At 46.7% G+C, this 19045-nt stretch overlaps 1 protein-coding gene and 1 pseudogene across 1 annotated transcript in view; both read right to left on the bottom strand.

The window, feature by feature from the left end:
* Positions 1-19045, bottom strand: part of MYO15A (myosin XVA) — a 79474-nt gene that overhangs the window by 30153 nt on the left and 30276 nt on the right. Inside the window, exons 12-29 of the mRNA XM_006901204.1 lie at positions 12417-12530; positions 11719-11777; positions 11514-11637; positions 10603-10698; positions 10102-10233; positions 9476-9601; positions 8727-8804; positions 7834-7982; positions 7685-7730; positions 7433-7557; positions 6683-6800; positions 6243-6418; positions 5768-5867; positions 4928-5078; positions 4715-4845; positions 4259-4354; positions 2752-2987; positions 113-294 (exon numbers count right to left, since the gene is read on the bottom strand). Coding sequence (XP_006901266.1) covers positions 113-294; positions 2752-2987; positions 4259-4354; positions 4715-4845; positions 4928-5078; positions 5768-5867; positions 6243-6418; positions 6683-6800; positions 7433-7557; positions 7685-7730; positions 7834-7982; positions 8727-8804; positions 9476-9601; positions 10102-10233; positions 10603-10698; positions 11514-11637; positions 11719-11777; positions 12417-12530 — 2239 coding nt within the window. The remainder of the gene's footprint in view (positions 1-112; positions 295-2751; positions 2988-4258; positions 4355-4714; positions 4846-4927; positions 5079-5767; positions 5868-6242; positions 6419-6682; positions 6801-7432; positions 7558-7684; positions 7731-7833; positions 7983-8726; positions 8805-9475; positions 9602-10101; positions 10234-10602; positions 10699-11513; positions 11638-11718; positions 11778-12416; positions 12531-19045) is intronic.
* LOC102854670 lies at positions 17435-18660 on the bottom strand (annotated as a pseudogene).

The following is a 19045-nucleotide window of genomic DNA, read 5'->3' as shown; positions in this document are numbered from 1 at the left end:
CCCCCCCCAGGCCTTAAGCCACACCTGAGCAGGCTTGTCCTAGCTCAAGAACTTTCTGCAATTTCTCCTCATTCCAAGGAAGAAAACCTCAAGGGTGGAAAGGTCAACTCACCATTGAAACAACCCACATCTAGAGCCATGTTGGCCTTCTCCTGCGTGGCTCTCCACTCGAGCTTCGTTGGGGGGAAAGTTCTAGAGACATCAGAGCCCTGCTGCTGGGCCTGGCCCATGGCCTGCATGAGCCGCTGCTGACATACAGCCTGGAAGCCATTCTGCCCATAATCAGACACAAACCTGGTAGAAGAGGTTGGAGACAGAACCAAGAGGGATCAGGACATAGTCCCATGGTGGGGTGTCTTAAGGCTAGACTGATGGGAGATTCAGGTTAGGCCCAGAGCTCCAAGGCAAGGCTGAAAACTAAGAAAGGTCTTGGGCTAGGTTAGAGCTCTGAGACTGAGAGATTCCAGGATGTTCTGGATTTTAGGGATAAGCTAGTGCAGTGCTTCATGCCAGCACACACTACTGGGTCAAACACAGATCCACTTATTGGAGCCAAAAGTCTTTGATGGGATAAGGCCAGCAGCTGAGAGTGGACAGAAACCTACATTCTGCCACCCCCACCCCACCCCGAGCTGCCTAGGCTTGCACTGTTGCTCCTTTTCTTCTACCAGCCAACTCTTGCTAATGTTACCTGCCCTTCTTGAACCTCAAAGTTATCATTTTATAAAACATGGCTATGAGGATTTGATTGTGGACCCAGGCTAATAAGTCAGACCTCTGCCTGTGGGCTAGGCGCTCCTAATGCCTGCCTGCGTTTCCCTCCTACTATCTGATGTGGACATGGCCGTGGGCTGTATGAGAGGGAGCCCATGAGAGGGAGCAAGAGACATGCTATGGGCAGATGACCCTATTCTGCCAGCACATCTGATACCAGAACTCTAAGATTAATCAAGTGAGCTCAAGGCTCTGTAAACAAACCTCAAAGGCCCCTCTCAGAGAGGAGGAGACAGGCTCAGAGATGGGCAGTGACCGGCTTGTTACATAATAGATAAATGCCAGAGCTAGGATCTGTACCTGCCAGAGAGTTTTCCGTAGAAATCATCTTCAAACAAAAGGATGGTGGTAGCAGCTATGATCACACAGTATGGGCTCCTATTCTAAGCACTTCATATGTCTTACATACTTAATCCTCAGTAACCTATACGGTTGTTGCTATTTGGTGCCATCAAGTTTACTATGACTGATAGCAACCATATGAACAACTAATCTGAATCCTGCCCTATCCCGTGTCATCATCATCATCTCTGATATACTTGGATCCATTGTTACAGTAACTGTCAATCCATCTTGTTGAGGGTCCTCTTATCTTTCACTGACTCTCCACTTTTTCAAGTATGATGTATTTCTCCAAGGAGTGGCCCCTTCTAATATGTGTAAAGTATGAAAGCAAAGTTTCACCATTCTTACCCCTAAAGAGCATCTCAGATGCACTTTCTCTAAGACACAATATGACTATGATTTCATTATAATTTTTATATCAAAACTACCATTATCATTGAATTGATGCCTTTGAGCTGTGGTGTTGGAGAACAGTACTAAATATCTCATGGTCTGCCGGAAGAACAGATATGTCTTGGAGAAGGTGTAGCCAGAGTGCTTCTTGGAGGCTAGGCATAGGAGAAGTTATTCCTTGGAAAGGGACCTCATGCTTGGAAAGATAGAAAATCAGCAAAAGAGAGGAAGACCATCCACAAGATAGAGTGATACAATGACTGCAGCAATGGGCTAATGTGTTAGGAAGTGTGAGGATGGCACAGGATAGGACTGGGTTCAGATCTGTTCATAGGGTCCCTGAGTTGTATTTAACTTGATGGCACCTAACAACAACAACAACCATTATCATTAAGGACACTGCTTAAGGAATCAACCAAATTAAGTATAGTTATAGAATTCTGTTCCTAACCAATAGGTTAACAGTTTAAATCCACCAGCTGTTCCTCAGGAGAAAGAAGAATCAGTGTGCTTCTGTAAAGGTTTACAACCTTGTGGGTGAGGGAGGAAATTGTGCAACAATAAATGAATGTGGATTTGTTAGGTGTTTTTTTAAAAAGTGAACTGGAGGTGGCATGGAGGCAAATGTGCAAAAATGAAAGAATGAAAATCCAACTTTTCTGTTAACTTCCATTGAAATCACAATAAAAAAACTATTTACAGCCTTGGAAACCCTCTGGGGTAGTTCTGTTCTGTCCCTCAGGGTTACCATGAGTCAGAATTTACTTGATGGCATAGCTTGGGTTTTTGTTTTCATTATCCTGCTATATTTATTGTACAGATGAGGAAATTGAGGCCTGGACAGGTCAAGTAATTTGTCCATGGTTCACGCATCACATATGTGGCTGAGATGGGATTTGAACCCAGATTTTCTCAGTCCAAAGTCCATGATATTAACTACTCTGCTACCCTCCTACACCATGTGATGCCAAGAACAATCTTTTCCAAATCCACTACATTCTGGAGTTACCACCCTCAGTTCTGTTAGCCTTCTGTCCAGGGTGATCGGAATCCCACCCTGTGAAGCACAGACCTGCCCTTCTCTCTTACTCAGACCACAACGGAGGTGGACTCATGCCAGACTCCTGAGTCTCCAAACATGGAAACCTCACTCCTGGTCTGATCTTGACGATTCATTCTTGAGCCCTGCTTCCAACATCACTGTCCATTATACCCTGAGCCCTTCCCAGACCCACTTACTTGAGGAGGTACTTGTTGAGACGTGAGGAAGGTGTGAAGCCACTGAGGCAGGTGGCCAGCAATAGCCAGCCCCGCTCGGCATTGTGGGCATTGGGGTTGCACCACACTTGGTTGGCCAGCTGTGCCAGGATCTCATCACGAAGTTCAGGCACTGCCAGTCCTTTTTGCACAATGTAGTTCCCAAAGACCTGTTCCTGGGCACTGTGCAGATGGGGGTCACCCATGAAACGCAGTACCTGGGGAACAACAGACTTGAGTGGGCCTCTCAGAGACATGTTCCTGCCAGGTTCCCCAACTAACACTAGCAAGTCCTCTCATGTCCTTCACATGGATCCTTTACATGAGTCTCCACATCCACACAGATGGCCCTCTATCACAGTAAAAATGCCATATTCTGGGCCAAGTTAGGAACACTGGTAGTTCATTGCATATGCGGCTGCTAACCAAATGATAATTTCAATCCAGCAGCCACTGTGCAGGGACACCATTGCAGGCCCCTACTGCAGAGCCTGAGACCCTGACAGAGGGTCACAATGAGGAGGCAGAGGGCCGGGGTCTCCACAGCATCATCAGGCTTGTTTTGTTTCATGCCACATGGCTGCCAGTTCACCTAACGACAGGACAAATCAAGAATCAAAGAATCAAAGCTCTCTGTCCTGCTCAAGTGTCACAGACCCCCTTAGCTCCCACCTAGGCTCTAAAGGGTCCTTTCTAAAAGTGACCACACATCATCCATGCTAAGTGTCTTCCACAGCTATCTAGTGACCACGGGATGAAACCCAAGCTTTGGCTTGATTGAACCCTCTCACCCTTGCTCACTCAACCTGTTCTGACCACATCAATTTCCTGTTCTCTCTGTGCCTGCTCTGCTCTCTCTGCCTGGAAAATTATGCCTGTGCTTTCCAATTCAGCTCAGATGTCTCCTCCTGCAGCAAACACTATCTGATTGCTTGTTGGAGGCCTCATCTGGACTCCCTAGTTTCTGTGCTTAACTCAAGACTATAATAATTTTCTCTGCCTTTCCATCAGACAGAGACTAGTCCTTGAATGAGCACCTGGGTCCTATTTTCAGTGTTGTGAAGGGACTCAATAGAGGTTCTGAGGAAGTACTTTTTTCCAGGAAAGTGGCTAGAAGAAATGCTGCCAACCCCCATATTTCAGGCTGGAAAGAGGAAAAATCATCCCAATGACTTAAGGGTCACTCTAAAGAGAAGCCCAAGTCTCACAGGTTAGGAGAATGCAGATCTAGGAGAGCAGTCCTAGGGGGGTTTCAAGGAAAACTACACTTGTCTCATTGCTGTGGAGTCAGCACCAACTCATCGTTGATGTTCCAGTATGTTCTGAGAGGTAGAGATTGTCCATCCTTCTCTTGCAGTATTGCTAGTAGATTGAAACACCTTTGGGTTAGCAGCACAGATCCCTACAGACTAAGACAGCAGAGCTGCATGGTCTCCAGGGGAAATACTGTGAGACTGAAGGTGGCAGGGGGCAGGTACCATCACCATACCAGCTTGAAGATGCTCAGCGCTTCCCTGTGGTGCTCAGCCGGTAGCCATGTGAGAGGGGTCTGCAGGGGCACTGTCAGCATCCCAAAGGTAGGCTCCTGGAGGTATAGGAAGGCACATTAGGAATGCCAGCTCTGCCAGGTCCTGCCAAGCAGGAGTTCTCATCCCTGACGTGTGGATACGGAGACAGCTACAGGGAGGGGCTGACACCAGCCTTAGTGAATGGTGTAAAAACAGGATGAGCCCTGGAGGGCAGGAAGTTACAGGACTAAGCTGACATGCTGTGGCTGCCCACATCCCCCTAGGGGCCTGTCACAGCAATCTGGACCCCAAAGATACCCCTCAAGTTCTCTATGAACTAGCAGCTGAAGGGGCTAAACCTACACCTCAGGCACAACCTACTCCTGGGAAGGACCATGTCAGCTCAGACTGGTCAGGTCTCACTGGCCAGCCTTTACCTTGAAGTGGCATCGAACAAACTTGGCCATGGAATAATTGTTGATATCCAGGGGAAGTGTGACCCGGAACTCGGTCTGGAGCCTGGGGGTCTGCATCAGCACCACTTGGGGCACCTGCGGCAGCCTGAGGCCTGCAGAGGGCATGAGTGCTTGGATGCTGTGTCTACCCATATCCATGCCATGTTGTCCCACAACCAGTCAATGCCAGTGTACCTGCTGCTGTTGCGTGCAGGAGCCCAGCAAGATCAGCAGGTACTTCCAAGTGTTCTACAGCAACTACCTCCCGTTTGCTCTGCTCCTGGAGGAACAGAGTATGTGAGGAGTCCAGTTTTCCACACCCGCACCAGCCTTCTCTCTGTACCAGCTACTACTCAAGTCCTTCTTCTACCTTCTTCCGTCCATTCTCAGCACCCCTGCTCTGCTCTCAGCTGCTTGGCCAAGGCAAGCAAGGCAGAAAGGGTGCTGATAGCCCCCCACACTGGGGCAAGTGTACATCAGCATGCACTGGAGCTGATCTTTGGATGAAGGAGTAAATAACCTCCCCCACCCGTCAGCCTGGACCATAGCGACCACTTCACAGATGCACAGGGGGAAGAAGAGGTGTGGCCAGAGATATAAAGTTGAGGAAAGACAGAGACAATTGGCGAAGAGAACTTCAGGGGAAGAGAGAGATGCAAGGAGATTTTTCTAGCGGTGACTCCACTGGACCTTTCAGTGTTCTTCAATGCAGTTCCTCTTGGTGCTCTGGAGAGGAGAATGTCTTATCTGGTGGAGGCTGTTTCCCTGACAACAGGCCAATACTGCTCACAGCAGGAGCAGAACCATACCTCATGTGGTTCAGATGACCCTTCTACTCATTCCCAATTACTTAAGATTCATTCCACTATGAAGCTTCACCTACAACATCTCATGTAATCTTCTCCATAATCCAAAAGAGCACACAGGAAGCTAAGACTAGGGTGTGAGGGAGAGAAGTAAATCCCAAACCACCTGGGTGCTGAGTGTTGTTCTGTGGGAACAGGCTTGGCAGGGCCTGGCTCCAGGGAGAGGGACGAAGAGGGGTCTTACCTTGAAGTAACGCCTTCGGCTTATGTATGAGTGCACCAGGGACCGGAACCTCACTAGATTCTGCCTCATCTGTTGATACCGTTGCCTGTGGCAGAAGGTGTCTTGTTGGAGGAGGGAGGTCAGGGATTGGGGTCACAGGTAACCAAATGGTTAGAAAGTCTATCTTGGCCTGCTCTGGGAGCCTGTGTCCACACTTCATTCTGGGGTTCTCCGGCCCAAGGGTTTGAAACTGGAGCTCAAAAAGGAATTGACTTAGCCAAAGTCACACAACAAGTTAAGCGTTAAGGCCAAATTAACTTGATTGAACTATTTATCCCATCAGGATCCTGAGATGTAAGTTGAGGCAGAGTAGACCTGACACTTCCTGCTTGTATATATACAAGATGTTCATTATCTAAATTCTGGCAGTGTCCCTAGGACTGGCTACTGTTCCCTACCTGTCCTGTCTGCTGTCCCCTACCTGGCCAGGTAGCCTCTGGCCCGGCTCTGCAATAGGATGATCTTGTGGCGCAGTGAGTGGAATCGTCGCTGGATGAAGAAGCCACGGAGGCAGCGCTGCAAGGTGAGAGCTGCCAGGTGCAGGACCCGTTCTCGCATGCTCTCAAGCAGCTGGTACAGGTGTTCTTTAAGAAACAGCTAGGGACAGGAGGTGGGCACTCAGGCAGTTAAAGGCCAGGATGCTGCATGGAGGGGCTCCCTCCTCTTTAGAACTATATGGAGAGAGAACAGGTCTCCAGGAATGGGCTGGGTTCAGAGAAGTGAAAGAAAAAGTGATAGTGAAGCTAGGCACTTGGAGCTGCCTGTGCAAAGGTCCAGAGACAGGTTCAGCATGCCCTCCACCAAATCAGTCGAGAGAGAGGGCTTCAGACTGGCTATTTGAGGGGTGGAGCAGTGGCTCACCTTGCTGACACCAACACGGTACATGGCAGGCATGACAGTGCATAGGCGGCTCAGCATCGACACACAGGTGTCCCCAGTGGCTGGCAGGCTGTGACTAAGGGGCAGTAGACAGCGGTACCTATGAAGACCAAACTCAGCTGGGGGCTGTGGGGCCACAAGACCCATGCTGTAAGTCTGGAAGACCAGAGGGTCACCATCTCTCTCTGGAACATTGGTCCCATGGTAGCTCCAGCCATAATCTCATTAGGAAAAGGAGGTCTGTCCTCAAGATCACTGGGTGTGGAGAATTGTCACCATGTATTATTTCAGTCACTCATTCACTCACTATCATCAGGTTGGAACCACAGTGGACTCTCCAGTGGGTTTGCAGAGGCTATGAATCATATGAGAGGAGACTGTCCCTCTTTCTGTGAAAGAACTACTAGTGGATTCAAACCATAGAAGGTACAGTCTTCAGGCTGGCAGTGCAAACCCCTATAGGCTAGGCCACTAGCACGCCTTTACAATTTCAGTACAAGACGTTTTACTGACGTTTGCTGGAAATTAATCATCAAAACTATCAAAACTACCTTTTATCCCCCAAACTACCTTTTATATCACAAGATATAAAACTTTTAAATACACAGTCATGGTACTATCCAGGCAACAGCTAGTATGTAGCATGTGGTCTGAGTAACTGTGTGTGGCAAATCTGGTCCTCCGGGGCTGTGGTCCATGAGTGCATTGTACCCTGGAGTCCCTGACCAGTACCTGCTGATGAACACCTGGAAGGGCAGCCGCACTGGGAAGCCTTCCTTTCGGATGCGCACCGTCTCCAGCACTCCTGAGTAGCGCAGCTGTGTCATTACAACCTCTGGCTCAAAGAGGCCAGGCTCCTGTGGGGGACATGACCAGGGCAGGGGTGGGAGAATAGCTGCACAGTGGAGGCGATAAGTGAAGGTTTGGAGAGATAAAGGGCCTTGCCTAAGGTTCCCCAGCATGGGGTACTCAGCCATTACTCACCTTCTTGTGGTTGGGCTTTAAGCAGCGCACAAACAAAGGATTACACCTGTGAAGGGGCACAGGCCAGCATGAAGCCCCAGAAAGCCTCTGTCCCACCAAGAGCTGTGAACTGAACAGGAGAGGGCACCCTTGCCAGCGGCCATACCTACCTCTCCATTTTCTCCACCAGATCCAGCAGGGACTGCTGGAACTTGGCAGCCACTGTGTGCGCTTTGTAAAGCCGGGTGACAGAGCTGCTCTTGCCTAAGCGATGAGGGGCCACCTGGGGGGTATGACTTGCAAACAGGTGTGCCACAACCTGTGTGCATTCAGAGGTCAAGATACCAAGAGATGTAGAGATGGGGGTACCCAGAAGATAGAGACAGAATGAAGGGGAAAGTGGCAAGAAGAGTGAGCAAAGCAGTAAGAAAAAAAGGAATTCTCAGAACAGGATGCAAAAGCTGAGCCAGCCCATCTGTGAGGCCTGTCCTCTGGCTCAAACGCTCTATGACATTCACCATTTCCGGAGTCTGCCCCACAGCTGGGTTGTGGATATTTCTCCCTTGACAGTGAGGAACACACACTGGACACTGAGTAAGCACCTGGCCTGCAGTAGGCCTGTCGCCTACATGGCCATGGACAGGTGTACACTTAACAGAGGACAAGTGCAGGCCCAGAACATGCAGGAGACCTTCCCTGAGGCCCATATCAGGGAACCAAGAATACAGATTCCAACTAGATAGGTGCTCTGGCCTATTGTGTGGTTACAGCAGAGGGGGAAGGAGGGTTAGTTGCTGGCCCACTGTGGGCTTAGGACATGGGTGGTAGGTCTCACCACGGGCAGGGCCAGCCAGGGAGCAGGGCTGAAAAAGGGACAAGCACAAGGCTGAGCCAAGGTTGGCAAGTGCAGGCTTGGGAGTGGGCTATAGTTGGGACCTTCCCCAAACTGGGTGGAGGTGGGGTCAAGTCTGGGGCGAGCCACACAGGGCAGGGCCAGGCTAAGCCAGGGCAGCACTTAGGTGTTAGGGTTGAAAGACAAACCTGACTGGGCTGGGGGACTCACCCTTGCCCGGCTCCGTACAAACAAGTCCATTACATCCTGGCGTACATTGTCATGATTTTTATCCAGGAACTTGTGCACCTGACACAGGGAAGATGGGCAGCAGGGGTAGTTGGCCATTATCCTCCAGGTGGAGCATTCTGAGAGCAGCCAGGATGCCCTCAACTGCAGCAACTGGCTTCCCCGCTTCTGCCTTCCCTCTGATAGGTCAGAGGTCTGTGAGGGCAGGAGGAGGGCCCCCCTCTTTGCCTGTCCCCTTTGTCCATCCCAGGAGGGGCTGGGCCCTCCCCTGTGCTCTGGTCCCCTCTCTGCCATCTACCCTATTCCCTGAGAGCATTAGCCAGAACCTCATATGGCCAGTCTGGGTCTTTACTCTCACACTCGGGGGAGGACATTGCCCTGTTCTTATAATACAGATGGAAAAAATAAGGCCCATATGGAGACAGAGTCCTAGGACCCTGGCTCCGAACACATCTGGACAGGGATGGACCTCAGATAATAGGGATAAGGTGACCTCAGTGACAGTACTACTGAGAATAAATACTCTTTATCAAATTTACCACAGGCTTCTATTAGAAGGGCTTATTATCCTAATTTTTCATATGAGGAAAAAGCAGCTCATATTTGCCCATGGTCATGCCTGTAGGTCATTGGGCAAGGGCAGGAACCAGAGCCCATGCCATGCTTCTAGATACCTGACTGGTGGGGGCATTAGACAAGGGTAAGGCCAGCCAGCAGGCTCAGGGTCTCACCTGATATGTGACCTTTCCTGCATAGTGCTTGATGGTGAACTCAGGCAGGGGCATCCTGGGTCTGGCGTAGAGTGGGTTAGTACTATGATGGTAGTTGCACTTCTGCAGGAATGTGTGGTCTGTGGCCTGGGACATGTGGGGTTCAGTAAGTGGGAAAGGAGCCTGGCCATTTAGGGAAAATGTTCTGTTCTTGGCTTGGTGGCCAGGTACCCAGTAGGCAAGGGAAAAAGTAACTCACAGCTTCCTGAATGTGCCCACTGTGCTAGGGCTGGAAGAAGTGAGCCTTAACTGTACATGGACCCCTAAAGATAAGCACTGATGACCTGGCTTCCAACAGTCTCCCCTCCAATTCACCTGCGTAATAGCACTGCCAGAGCACCTCCCCTCCCCTGAGTTTTCCATGCTTCTTGATCAAAGCATGGAACTCAGCTCCAAGGTCACTTCTATCAGAAAGCCTTTTCTGGTTCTGTAGGCTAGTAGGGCCTTCTGTAGGGCCTCCAGCACCCCAACCCAGCCTCAATCCCCACAGGCTGTGATGACAAATAGCATGTCCCAAGCACCTGCCCAGACCAAAGCAGAAAGCAATGAAGGGCCCAGTGGCTGCTGAGAGATCCAACCAAGCTCACCTGGGGAAAGCAGCACTGGTCATCCAGGATGCGCAGGATTCCATAGGGCTTCAGTGAGATGAGGTTGATACAGAGTTGGTTGTCGGCAAAGCTGATCTCCTCCCACTCGATCTGCTCACGGGCATATTCCTCCTGCAGGCAGCATGTGCCACAGGCTCAGCTGTCTTCTCCCAGGCGTCTCTCTCCCCCACCCAGGTGCTCAGGGCTTGGATCCACTTGGAGGTGGCCTGACCAGGTCACCTCTGCTTACATGCTTTCTATTATCAAGCAGGAACATAAACCACCTCAGGGCCTGGGACAGCTCTGCGGAGGGTAAGAAGGACCCCCAAAGTACCTCTCCTGTGGGTCCAGCCCCCAGCACATTGTGCTCTATAACACCAGCACATGGGCTGACCCTGCTGCCAGCCTCAGGTTCACCACAGAGGTCCACTCCTCCTGGACTGTTTCCAAAGGAGCCCCTGAGCCGATGTGGCCAGTCAATTGTGCTGAGAGCCTGCATACCTGTTCCTCCTGGAAGACGATCTTGTTGAAAAGGTACTGAAGATTCTCATTTGCGTAATTGATGCACAGCTGCTCAAAGCTGTTGAAGCTCAGGTCCTGCCAGGTGCGAGGAGAGGGTTGGGCTTTGCCCTCCAGCCTTTCGGTCAGTCAGCATCCCGAGCTCTGTCTACTCTTTCCAGCTCAGACCAGAGACCCTCCCATCCGTGCCTGCCCACAGACTTGCTGCTCAGAACCCTCCTTGTGCCTCCATCACACAGGTAGAGCAGGACATCTGCAGTCCTGATGGGGGGCAGCTACAGATAGGGACTCCAGGAGACCCTGATTGCATCCTGGCCAGGTTCCTTTCTTGGCTCTGACATTTTCTAGCTATGCCCTAGTTTCACAAAATATAAAGTGGAAGTAACGAAAGCATGTGTCTCAAGATAATTATTTCACATATTAAGTGAATCAGTAATCACCAAGTACTTAGAACAGTACCATACTACCTGAGAACAGGTACTAGGTGCCATGTATGCCCCAGCTCTTATTTCTATTCTTAGTATCCTTCCTGTGTCCCACCAGTTCCTCACTGTACACTCAACTCGGCACCTCCATGCACGGCCACTCAACTTTGGGTATATGATGCTCCTCACATTTAGAATACTGTCACTGACTCTTCAGGCATTAGCCCAGAGTTGTTTCTTCTTCCAGGAAGCCTTCCTGACTCACCATGGGAAGTCCCTGGTGCTTGCCAGTCTCTATTCCCACCCTCCTGAGGTCTGGGAGAGTGGATAAGGGAAAGACCCAGGAAAGGGGGAAGAAGCTAGAGGCAGAGCGCAGTGGGGGTAGAAAGGGACAACCAGCAATACTGAGAGTAATGCAGCTTTGTCAGTGCATCCCCCACCACCACATGACCCTCCATTGCTCCATACCTCAAAGCCATAGATGTCCAGGATGGCAATGGACAACGTATTCTGCTGTGGGGACACTAGTGCATTCACTCTGGTGATGAGCCATCCAAACAGCAGTGCATACAAGACCTTGGCAATGGCATCCCTAGAGTAGAGAGAGTGCTTTATAGAGAGGGCATGGGGGGAGTTGATGGCCTAGGGGCTAGTTGAGTAGGAGTGGCCTCACCTAGCATCCACAGCGCTTTCGACAGTCAGAGGTGTGAAGATCTTCTCTCGTATTGTCTCCTGGGGAATGATATGGTCTTGAGCTGAAGGCAGACCAGCACTCTTAGCCATAAAACACTCCCAGAGTATTGGGAAGGGAAGGTGTAGGTAAATTAGATAAGCCAGAGAGGTATGACGAGTTTCAAGCCAGAGGCAGAACAGATGTGGACTGCCTTCCTCTTGCTCTGACCACCTAAACTGGCAGTGGTGGTGGCTGCTGGTTGAAACATGAACACAAGCAGAAGCAGCTATGGCAACACAATGAGATTAGCCTCAGGAAGGGTCAGGGTTTGTGGGATTCAAAGAGAAGTCAGAGGAGGCTCCTAGAAGGGGATGACAAATGGGTCTAGGCCAGTCATCAACTACAAGAGGGACAGCCTTTTGGGGCAGAAAGGCCAGCCTCTGCAGAGGCTGAGAGCTATGAGGAACTCAAGTCTTTGATATGAGGTCCAATTAGGATCTCTGATTAGGCTTACAAGAGGGGCCAGCCCTGACAAAGGGACCCTCCATTTCGTTTCCTTACTGTAAATCTTCATGGTAAGAGACTGCTGACCCTTCTGCAGTGGAGTGACTGGTGGATGTGAACTACTGGTTTTTCCATTAGCCAACCAATACATCACATTCTGTGTCACCAAGCAGCCCAAGTACTTGCAAACTCACTGTCACTTTGAAGGTGATGGCCTTCTGCAGGCCTTCAGGGGAGATCTGCAGCAGCTCGGCCACAGCTTGGATCTCTCGGGCACTTACCACGGAGGCCACCTCCTGTGTATCCGTCTAGGAGAAAAAGCAGGGTGTGCAGATGTGTATGAGATGGAGGGAAAAGTCACAGAGCACACAATTTGCAATTTTACAGAATACAATTCAATGATGTTCAGTGCATTTACAATACAGTAAGTACTGTAAGTGGTAAGAAGATGTGCTGCCAACATAAAGGTATATGGTTAGAATCCACCAGCTGCTCTGTGGAATAAAGACAAGCAATCTCCTCCTGTGTGATGTATAGCCTTTGAAAATCCTCTTGGAGAGTTGGCTATGGGTTGGTTCTGATTCAATGATACTCAACAACTATTGACATAAGTACACACAATCCCATATATTAATTTAGTACATGATAACTTAAAACCATTGACTCAGTTCCAACTTGTAACAACTCTATAGAACAGAGTAGAACTGCTTCATAGGGCTTCAGAGGCTGTAAACCCTTGTATGTTTTAAATCCCCTTCACTTTATTCAAGCAAGGTTATGCCATCTGTACAATGTAGCTTGCTGATGAATTTTCCTCCTGAAGCCATTTTTCTTCATAGAGTCCAGCCCCTCAAATGATTTGCTCAGCATACATAGGTATAACAGGTATAGAGAAAGGATACAGTCCTGATGTACACCTCTCTTGATTTTAAACCATGCAGTGTTCCCTTGCTGTGTTCAAACAACAGCTTCCTGGACAACTGCTTACAATCAACACCCATAGGCACTGGGGAAATCTTCTGTCCAGGACCTCTCCAAAGTTCTAAAGAGCAAGGATTTCCATTTAAAGACTAAGATGCCCTTGCTCCAAACCATGGTCTTTTCAACTGCTTCCTATGCATCTGACAGTTGGACAAAGAATAAAGAAAACTGAAGGATTGATGCTTTTGAATTGAAATGTTCGCAACGAATACCAAATAATAAACGAACAAACAAATTTGTCTTAAAGAAAGCGCAACCAGGATTCTCCGTAGAGGCAAAGGGTGAGACTTGGTTTCATTTATTTTGGGCATATTCTCAGGTTTATCCTGAAGAATCCTTAAAGAGAGGTATCATGCTGGGAAAGGTGAAGGGTCAGTCAAAGAGAGGAAGACTCTCAACAAGATAGGCTGACTGACATAGTGACTACCACAGTAAGCTGGACAACTGCAGAGAAGGTTCATGAGGAAGGTTCAGGACAAGGCAAGGTTCAGATCTGTTGTTCTTAGGGGACATTATCAGTCATAGTTGACTTGAAGTCATCTTTTTTTTCCCCAAGAACCATTGATAAGTTCGAACTCTCAATCTCTTTATTAGCTGCCCCACACTTAAACCACAGAACTAGCAGGGAGCTTTTGTTGTTGTTATGGTGCCATTGAGTCGCCTGTGACTTATAGCAACCCTATGTGCAATAGCTCTGAACCTTGCTCTATGCTGAGACAATCTCACTGACTCTGACACACTTACTCCCATTACCCCAGTTACTATGTCAATTCATCTCATCTGGGGTTTTCCTCTCCTGCACTGTCCCTCCACCCTTCCAAGCATGATGTCCTTCTCCAGAGACTGGTCCCTCCTGGCCACATGCCCAAAGTATGTGAGACTGAGCTTCAAAATCCTTGTCTCCATGGAGCAACTTGTTTTCATCTGCTCTAGGACAGACCTATTTGTTCTCTTGGTGGTCCAAGAGTATGTTTAATACTCTTTTCCAGCCCCATAACTCAAAGGCATCAATTCTTCTTCTTTCATCTTAGTCATTGTCCAGCTCTCTTATGCAAAGTAACTAATTGTGAAGACTATTTCCTGGATCAGACACACCTTAGTTGCTAGACTGACATCATTGTTCTTTAGCACTCTGGAAATGTCTCTGACAGCACACTTCCCCAAAGCCATTTCTTTTGATTTCCTGATTGCTGGTGCCAAGAATGTTGATTGATTATGGAATCAAGGAAGCTGATATTGTTTACAACCTCAATCTCTTCTCCATCTATCATGGTGCTACCAATTGACCCAGTGGTGAGAATCTTGTCTTCTGGCAATGAGCTTCAACCCATATTGAAGACTACAGTCTTTGATCTTCTGCAGCAAATGCTTCAGGTCTTCTTCAGTTTGGCAAGCAAGGTTGTGTCATCTACATAATGCAGACTGTTGAGTCTTCCTCCAATCCTGATGCCACATTCCTCCTCCTAAAGTCTAGCCTCCTGGATAATGTGTTCCACATACAGATTGAAAATGTATGGAGACAGGATGCATCCCTGACGTTCTCCTTTCCTGATTTTGAGCTATGCAGTGTTTTCCTGACCTGTTCGCACTGGCCTGTTCTGACGACTGCTTCCTGGTCTACGTATAGGTTTCGCATGAGCACAATCAAGTATTCTGGGATTTCCATTCTCCTCAAGATTAGCCACAGTTTGTTGTGATCCATATAATCAAATGCCTTTCCATAATCAATGAAACACAAATAGACATTCCTCTGGTACTCTTTGCTTTCAACCAAGACCTATCTGATGTTGGCAATAATCTAATGCCACAGTCTCTTCTAATATGGGCTTGTATTTCTGGTACTTCTCTGTCAATGTACTGTTCCAGTTGTATTTGAATAATCTTCAGCAGGATTTTGCTTACATGTGGTATTAGTGATATTGTTACATAATTTCCACACTCTGACAAGTGACCTTTTTTGGAATGGGATTAAATATGGATCTCTTCCAGTCAGTTGGCCACATAGTTGTCCTCTAGATTTCTTGGCATAGTCTGGTGAGCATGTCCTGGGCAGCATCTGTTTGTTGAAATATGTCAGTTGGTATTCCATCAATTCCTGGGGCCTTGTTTTTTTGCCATGTCCTTCAGAGCAGCTTGAACTTCCTTCTTCATCACCATTGCTTCTTGATCATATGCTGTTTCATTCTTCTGTGTCAGCCAATTCTTTTTGGTGCAGTGACGCTGTGCACTCTTTTCAACTTCTTTTAATGCTTCTTGGATTCTTAAATATTCTGCCCTTAGTATTCTTAGTATTGCAACTCAACGCTTGAATTTGTTCTTCAGTTCCTTCAGCTGAAGAAATGCCAAGCAAGTTTGTTCCTTTTGATCTTCTGACTGCAGCTCTTTGCACATTTCATTACGATACTTTGTCTTCATGAAGTGCCCTTTCAAATCTTCTGTTCAGTTCCTTAACTTCCTGCTTTCCTCCCTTTACTTTGGCTTCTCAGCATTCTTGTGCAACATTCAGAGTGTCTCCTGACATCTATCTTGGTCTTTTCTTATTCCTCCATCTTTGTAATGACCTTTTGTACTTTTTATTGGATGATATTCTTTATATCCTCCCACAGTTCACCTGGTCTTCATTCATTAGTGTTCAAGGTTTCAAATATGTTCCAAAGATTATTTTTAAATTCAGGTGGGATACACTCAAGGTCAAATTTTAGTGCCTGTGGATTTTATATAACCTTTTTGCTTTAGTTTGAACTTGCATGTGAGAAGTTGATGGTCTGTTCCTCAGTCTGCACCTAGCCTAGTTTTCACAGCGATTTTCTTTTTCAACAATTCTTTTCATAGATATGATTGATCTAATTCCTGTGCATACCATCAGGTGAAATCTATGTGCACAGTTGCTATTTATATTTTTTATAAAAGCTATTTGCAATGAATAAATCACTGCTTGTATAAAATTCTATCAATCTCCATCCTTGTTTCTGTCACTTAGTCCATGTTTTCCAAATACTGATGCTTCTTCCCTGTTCTCAACTTTTGCCTTTTTAGTAACCCATTATTATAAATGCATCTTGGTTGCATGTTTGATCAGTTTCTGACTTCAAAATTTGATAACAATCATCTGTATTGTCCTTTATGGCTCTAGTTGTTGGTGTATATATTTGAATGATAGTGATATTCACGACTTCCTTGTATGTGTATGAATAGTATCCTGCAACTCACAACATTGTATTTCAAGATGGATCTAAAGATGATCCTATGAAAGCAACCCCATTTTTTCTCACCTTTTCATATTATTGTCTGATTCAAAATGTTCCATGCCAATCCATCTCATTTTGCCAATACTTAGAATGTCAATATTTATGCATTCTATTTATTTCCTAAAAATGTCCAATTTCCCTACATTCATGCTTCTCACATTCCACTTTCCAATCACTTCTGTCTGCTTACAACTGTTCTCCTTATTTGTGTTTCCAAATTTGAGGGCTCAGCCTTAGGTGTTATATCTGTTCTAAGTGTGCTCTATTGTAATAGTTTTCTTTTTTTGTTTTTGTTTTTTCTTTTGTTTTTCCTTTATAAGTCCAGTTACCTTGGAGTTTATTTAAAGGTCAGAATGTTTTCATGCAATACATACTTGGTTTTTTAAATAACAATTATGACAAATAGCAGAAAGAATTAAAGAATGCTGTACTTGTGATCCACACAAAACATCAACATTTGGAGTTGTACATAATTAAAGAAATATCTCAAATACTTTCAAAATACTGCAGTAGCCAATATATAAGAGGCAGCATGCCTTAGGAGGGCATAGGAATGCAGTTTAGAAAAGAAAAAAGAAGGGGAGCTCTGGTGGCCTAGTGGTAAGGAGCTGCAACTACAATCCCAGAGGCACACGGTTCGAATCCACCAGATGCTCTGCAGGGGAAGGAGGGACAATCTCCTCCTGTACCAGTCAGATCTGATTTGACGGTACACTCACACAAAAATAATAAAATAAAAATAAAATAAAAAATTTAAAAAAAGAAAATTGCATGGAAACTATTCCATTTCTTTAAAATCACTTAGCAAGGAAAGCAACATTGAACTTCACATACTGATTTTATACAATTTCTATACAGTACCTTGACTTAAATCCAAGGGCAAAAGTTAAGACTCTCCTCCTCTATTTTTAGTAAACAACTGCATGGTAAACTTGGATCACTTGCTCCCTTGGATTTTACCTGGGAGTAGCCTTTTAAATTTTTTATTTAAAAGAGGGCAGGTCTGGCACTTTTATACTGATGTCACCAATGTTAATATTTTTTGGGATCTCAGGAAGATTCATATTCTTTATCGCTGATAAATCACGAGCTGGAGCTCCTGCTAAGCCAGCCTCGGATTTCCCAGTTTATTTTGTGCATCAATTTGTGTAACAATCTCATTCATGTTGGTCTCTAATACCATTCCCCCATCACCATTTCTGCAAGAATATTGTGAATTTTGTCTACATGGAAAATTAAATGCAGTACACAGACATTTTGAAAACATTTGTCTAACATTTCCACAAATACCTATTCGTTCTCTTAGCAGTCCATGGTATAGTCAATACTCTTCTCCAACACCACAGCTCAAAGGCATCAATTCTCCTTCTATCATCCCTAGTCATTGTCCAGTTCCCTGATGCTTAACAAGTGACTGCAAAGACTATGTCCTGTATCAGCCACACCTTAGTTTCCAGAGTGACATCATTGCTCTTTAGTATCTTGGAGAGTCTCTGACAGCAGACTTTCCCAGCGCAACACGTCTTTTAATTTCCTGGCTGCTGGTGCCAAGAGTGTTGACTGTGGAGCCAAGTAAATTAAAGCTGTTTACAATCTCAATTGCTTCACCATCACAATGCTGCCAGTTGGCCCAGTGTTGAGAATCTCTGTTTTCTTGATGCTGAGCTTCAATCCATATTGAAAGCTGCATCCTTGATCTTCTGCAGTAAGCACTTCAGGTCCTCCTCAGTTTCAGGAAGCAGAATTGTGTCATAAGCATAATGCAAGTTGTTGATGAATCTTCCTCCAATCTTGATGCCACAATGCTTCTCATACAGCCAGCCTCCCCGATGATCTGTTCTACATATAGACTGAAAAGGTATGGAAAAAGAATCCCTGGACTGCACTCTCTGATTTTGAACAATGCAGTGTCTCCTTGTTCTGTTCTGACAACTGCCTCCTCTTGAATTAGATCTAAAATGCCAAGTTCACTTTCTGAAGAATCCATACAGAAGACAAAATATAATGTTGTGTAATGTCTATAAATCAGTTTGTTGTCAGATCCTCCTATTACCAATGCACCTAAGAAATTATAAACATTTTCATCTCTTTTCGATACTAAATGGAAGGTCTCCCTGATGATTTGTTGTGTATCTTCACTGTAAGGCTGGTAGAACTTGGAGAGCCACAGCTTCCCGTGGTTGTTGAAAATGAGGATCATTTTGATCATGGCTGGCCAGGTTGGGTGGGCGCTGGGGGCCAAGGCGGGTGCGGGTGTACAAGCCTCGCCTCAGGATCTTGCCAGCGATCCTTCCCCACACGCCTATTGTAAATTTTCAAAGGCCTATTATTTAAGAAGTAGATGGTCAATCCTTCTTCCTAATCTGCTTTAGTTTGGATGCTCTGCTTTAGAACGTTACCTGACAAACATTTTACAGAAGGGACCAGAGCTCCTTTGTTGTTGTTATGTGCCGTCGAGTCGCTTGCGACTCATAGTGACCCTATGTACAAGTGTCCTAAACTCCGCTCTGTCCTGTGCCAATCGCACTGTCTCTGACACTCCCATCCCAATTATCCCAGTCACTGAATCAATCCACCTCATAGAGGGCCTTCCT

Source organism: Elephantulus edwardii, unplaced genomic scaffold, assembly GCF_000299155.1.
Source record: "Elephantulus edwardii isolate Elephantulus edwardi_28Jun2011 unplaced genomic scaffold, EleEdw1.0 scaffold00314, whole genome shotgun sequence".
NCBI lineage: Eukaryota > Metazoa > Chordata > Mammalia > Macroscelidea > Macroscelididae > Elephantulus > Elephantulus edwardii.
The sequence above is the reverse complement of the archived record's forward strand: the minus strand, read 5'-3'. Positions and strand labels throughout refer to the sequence as shown.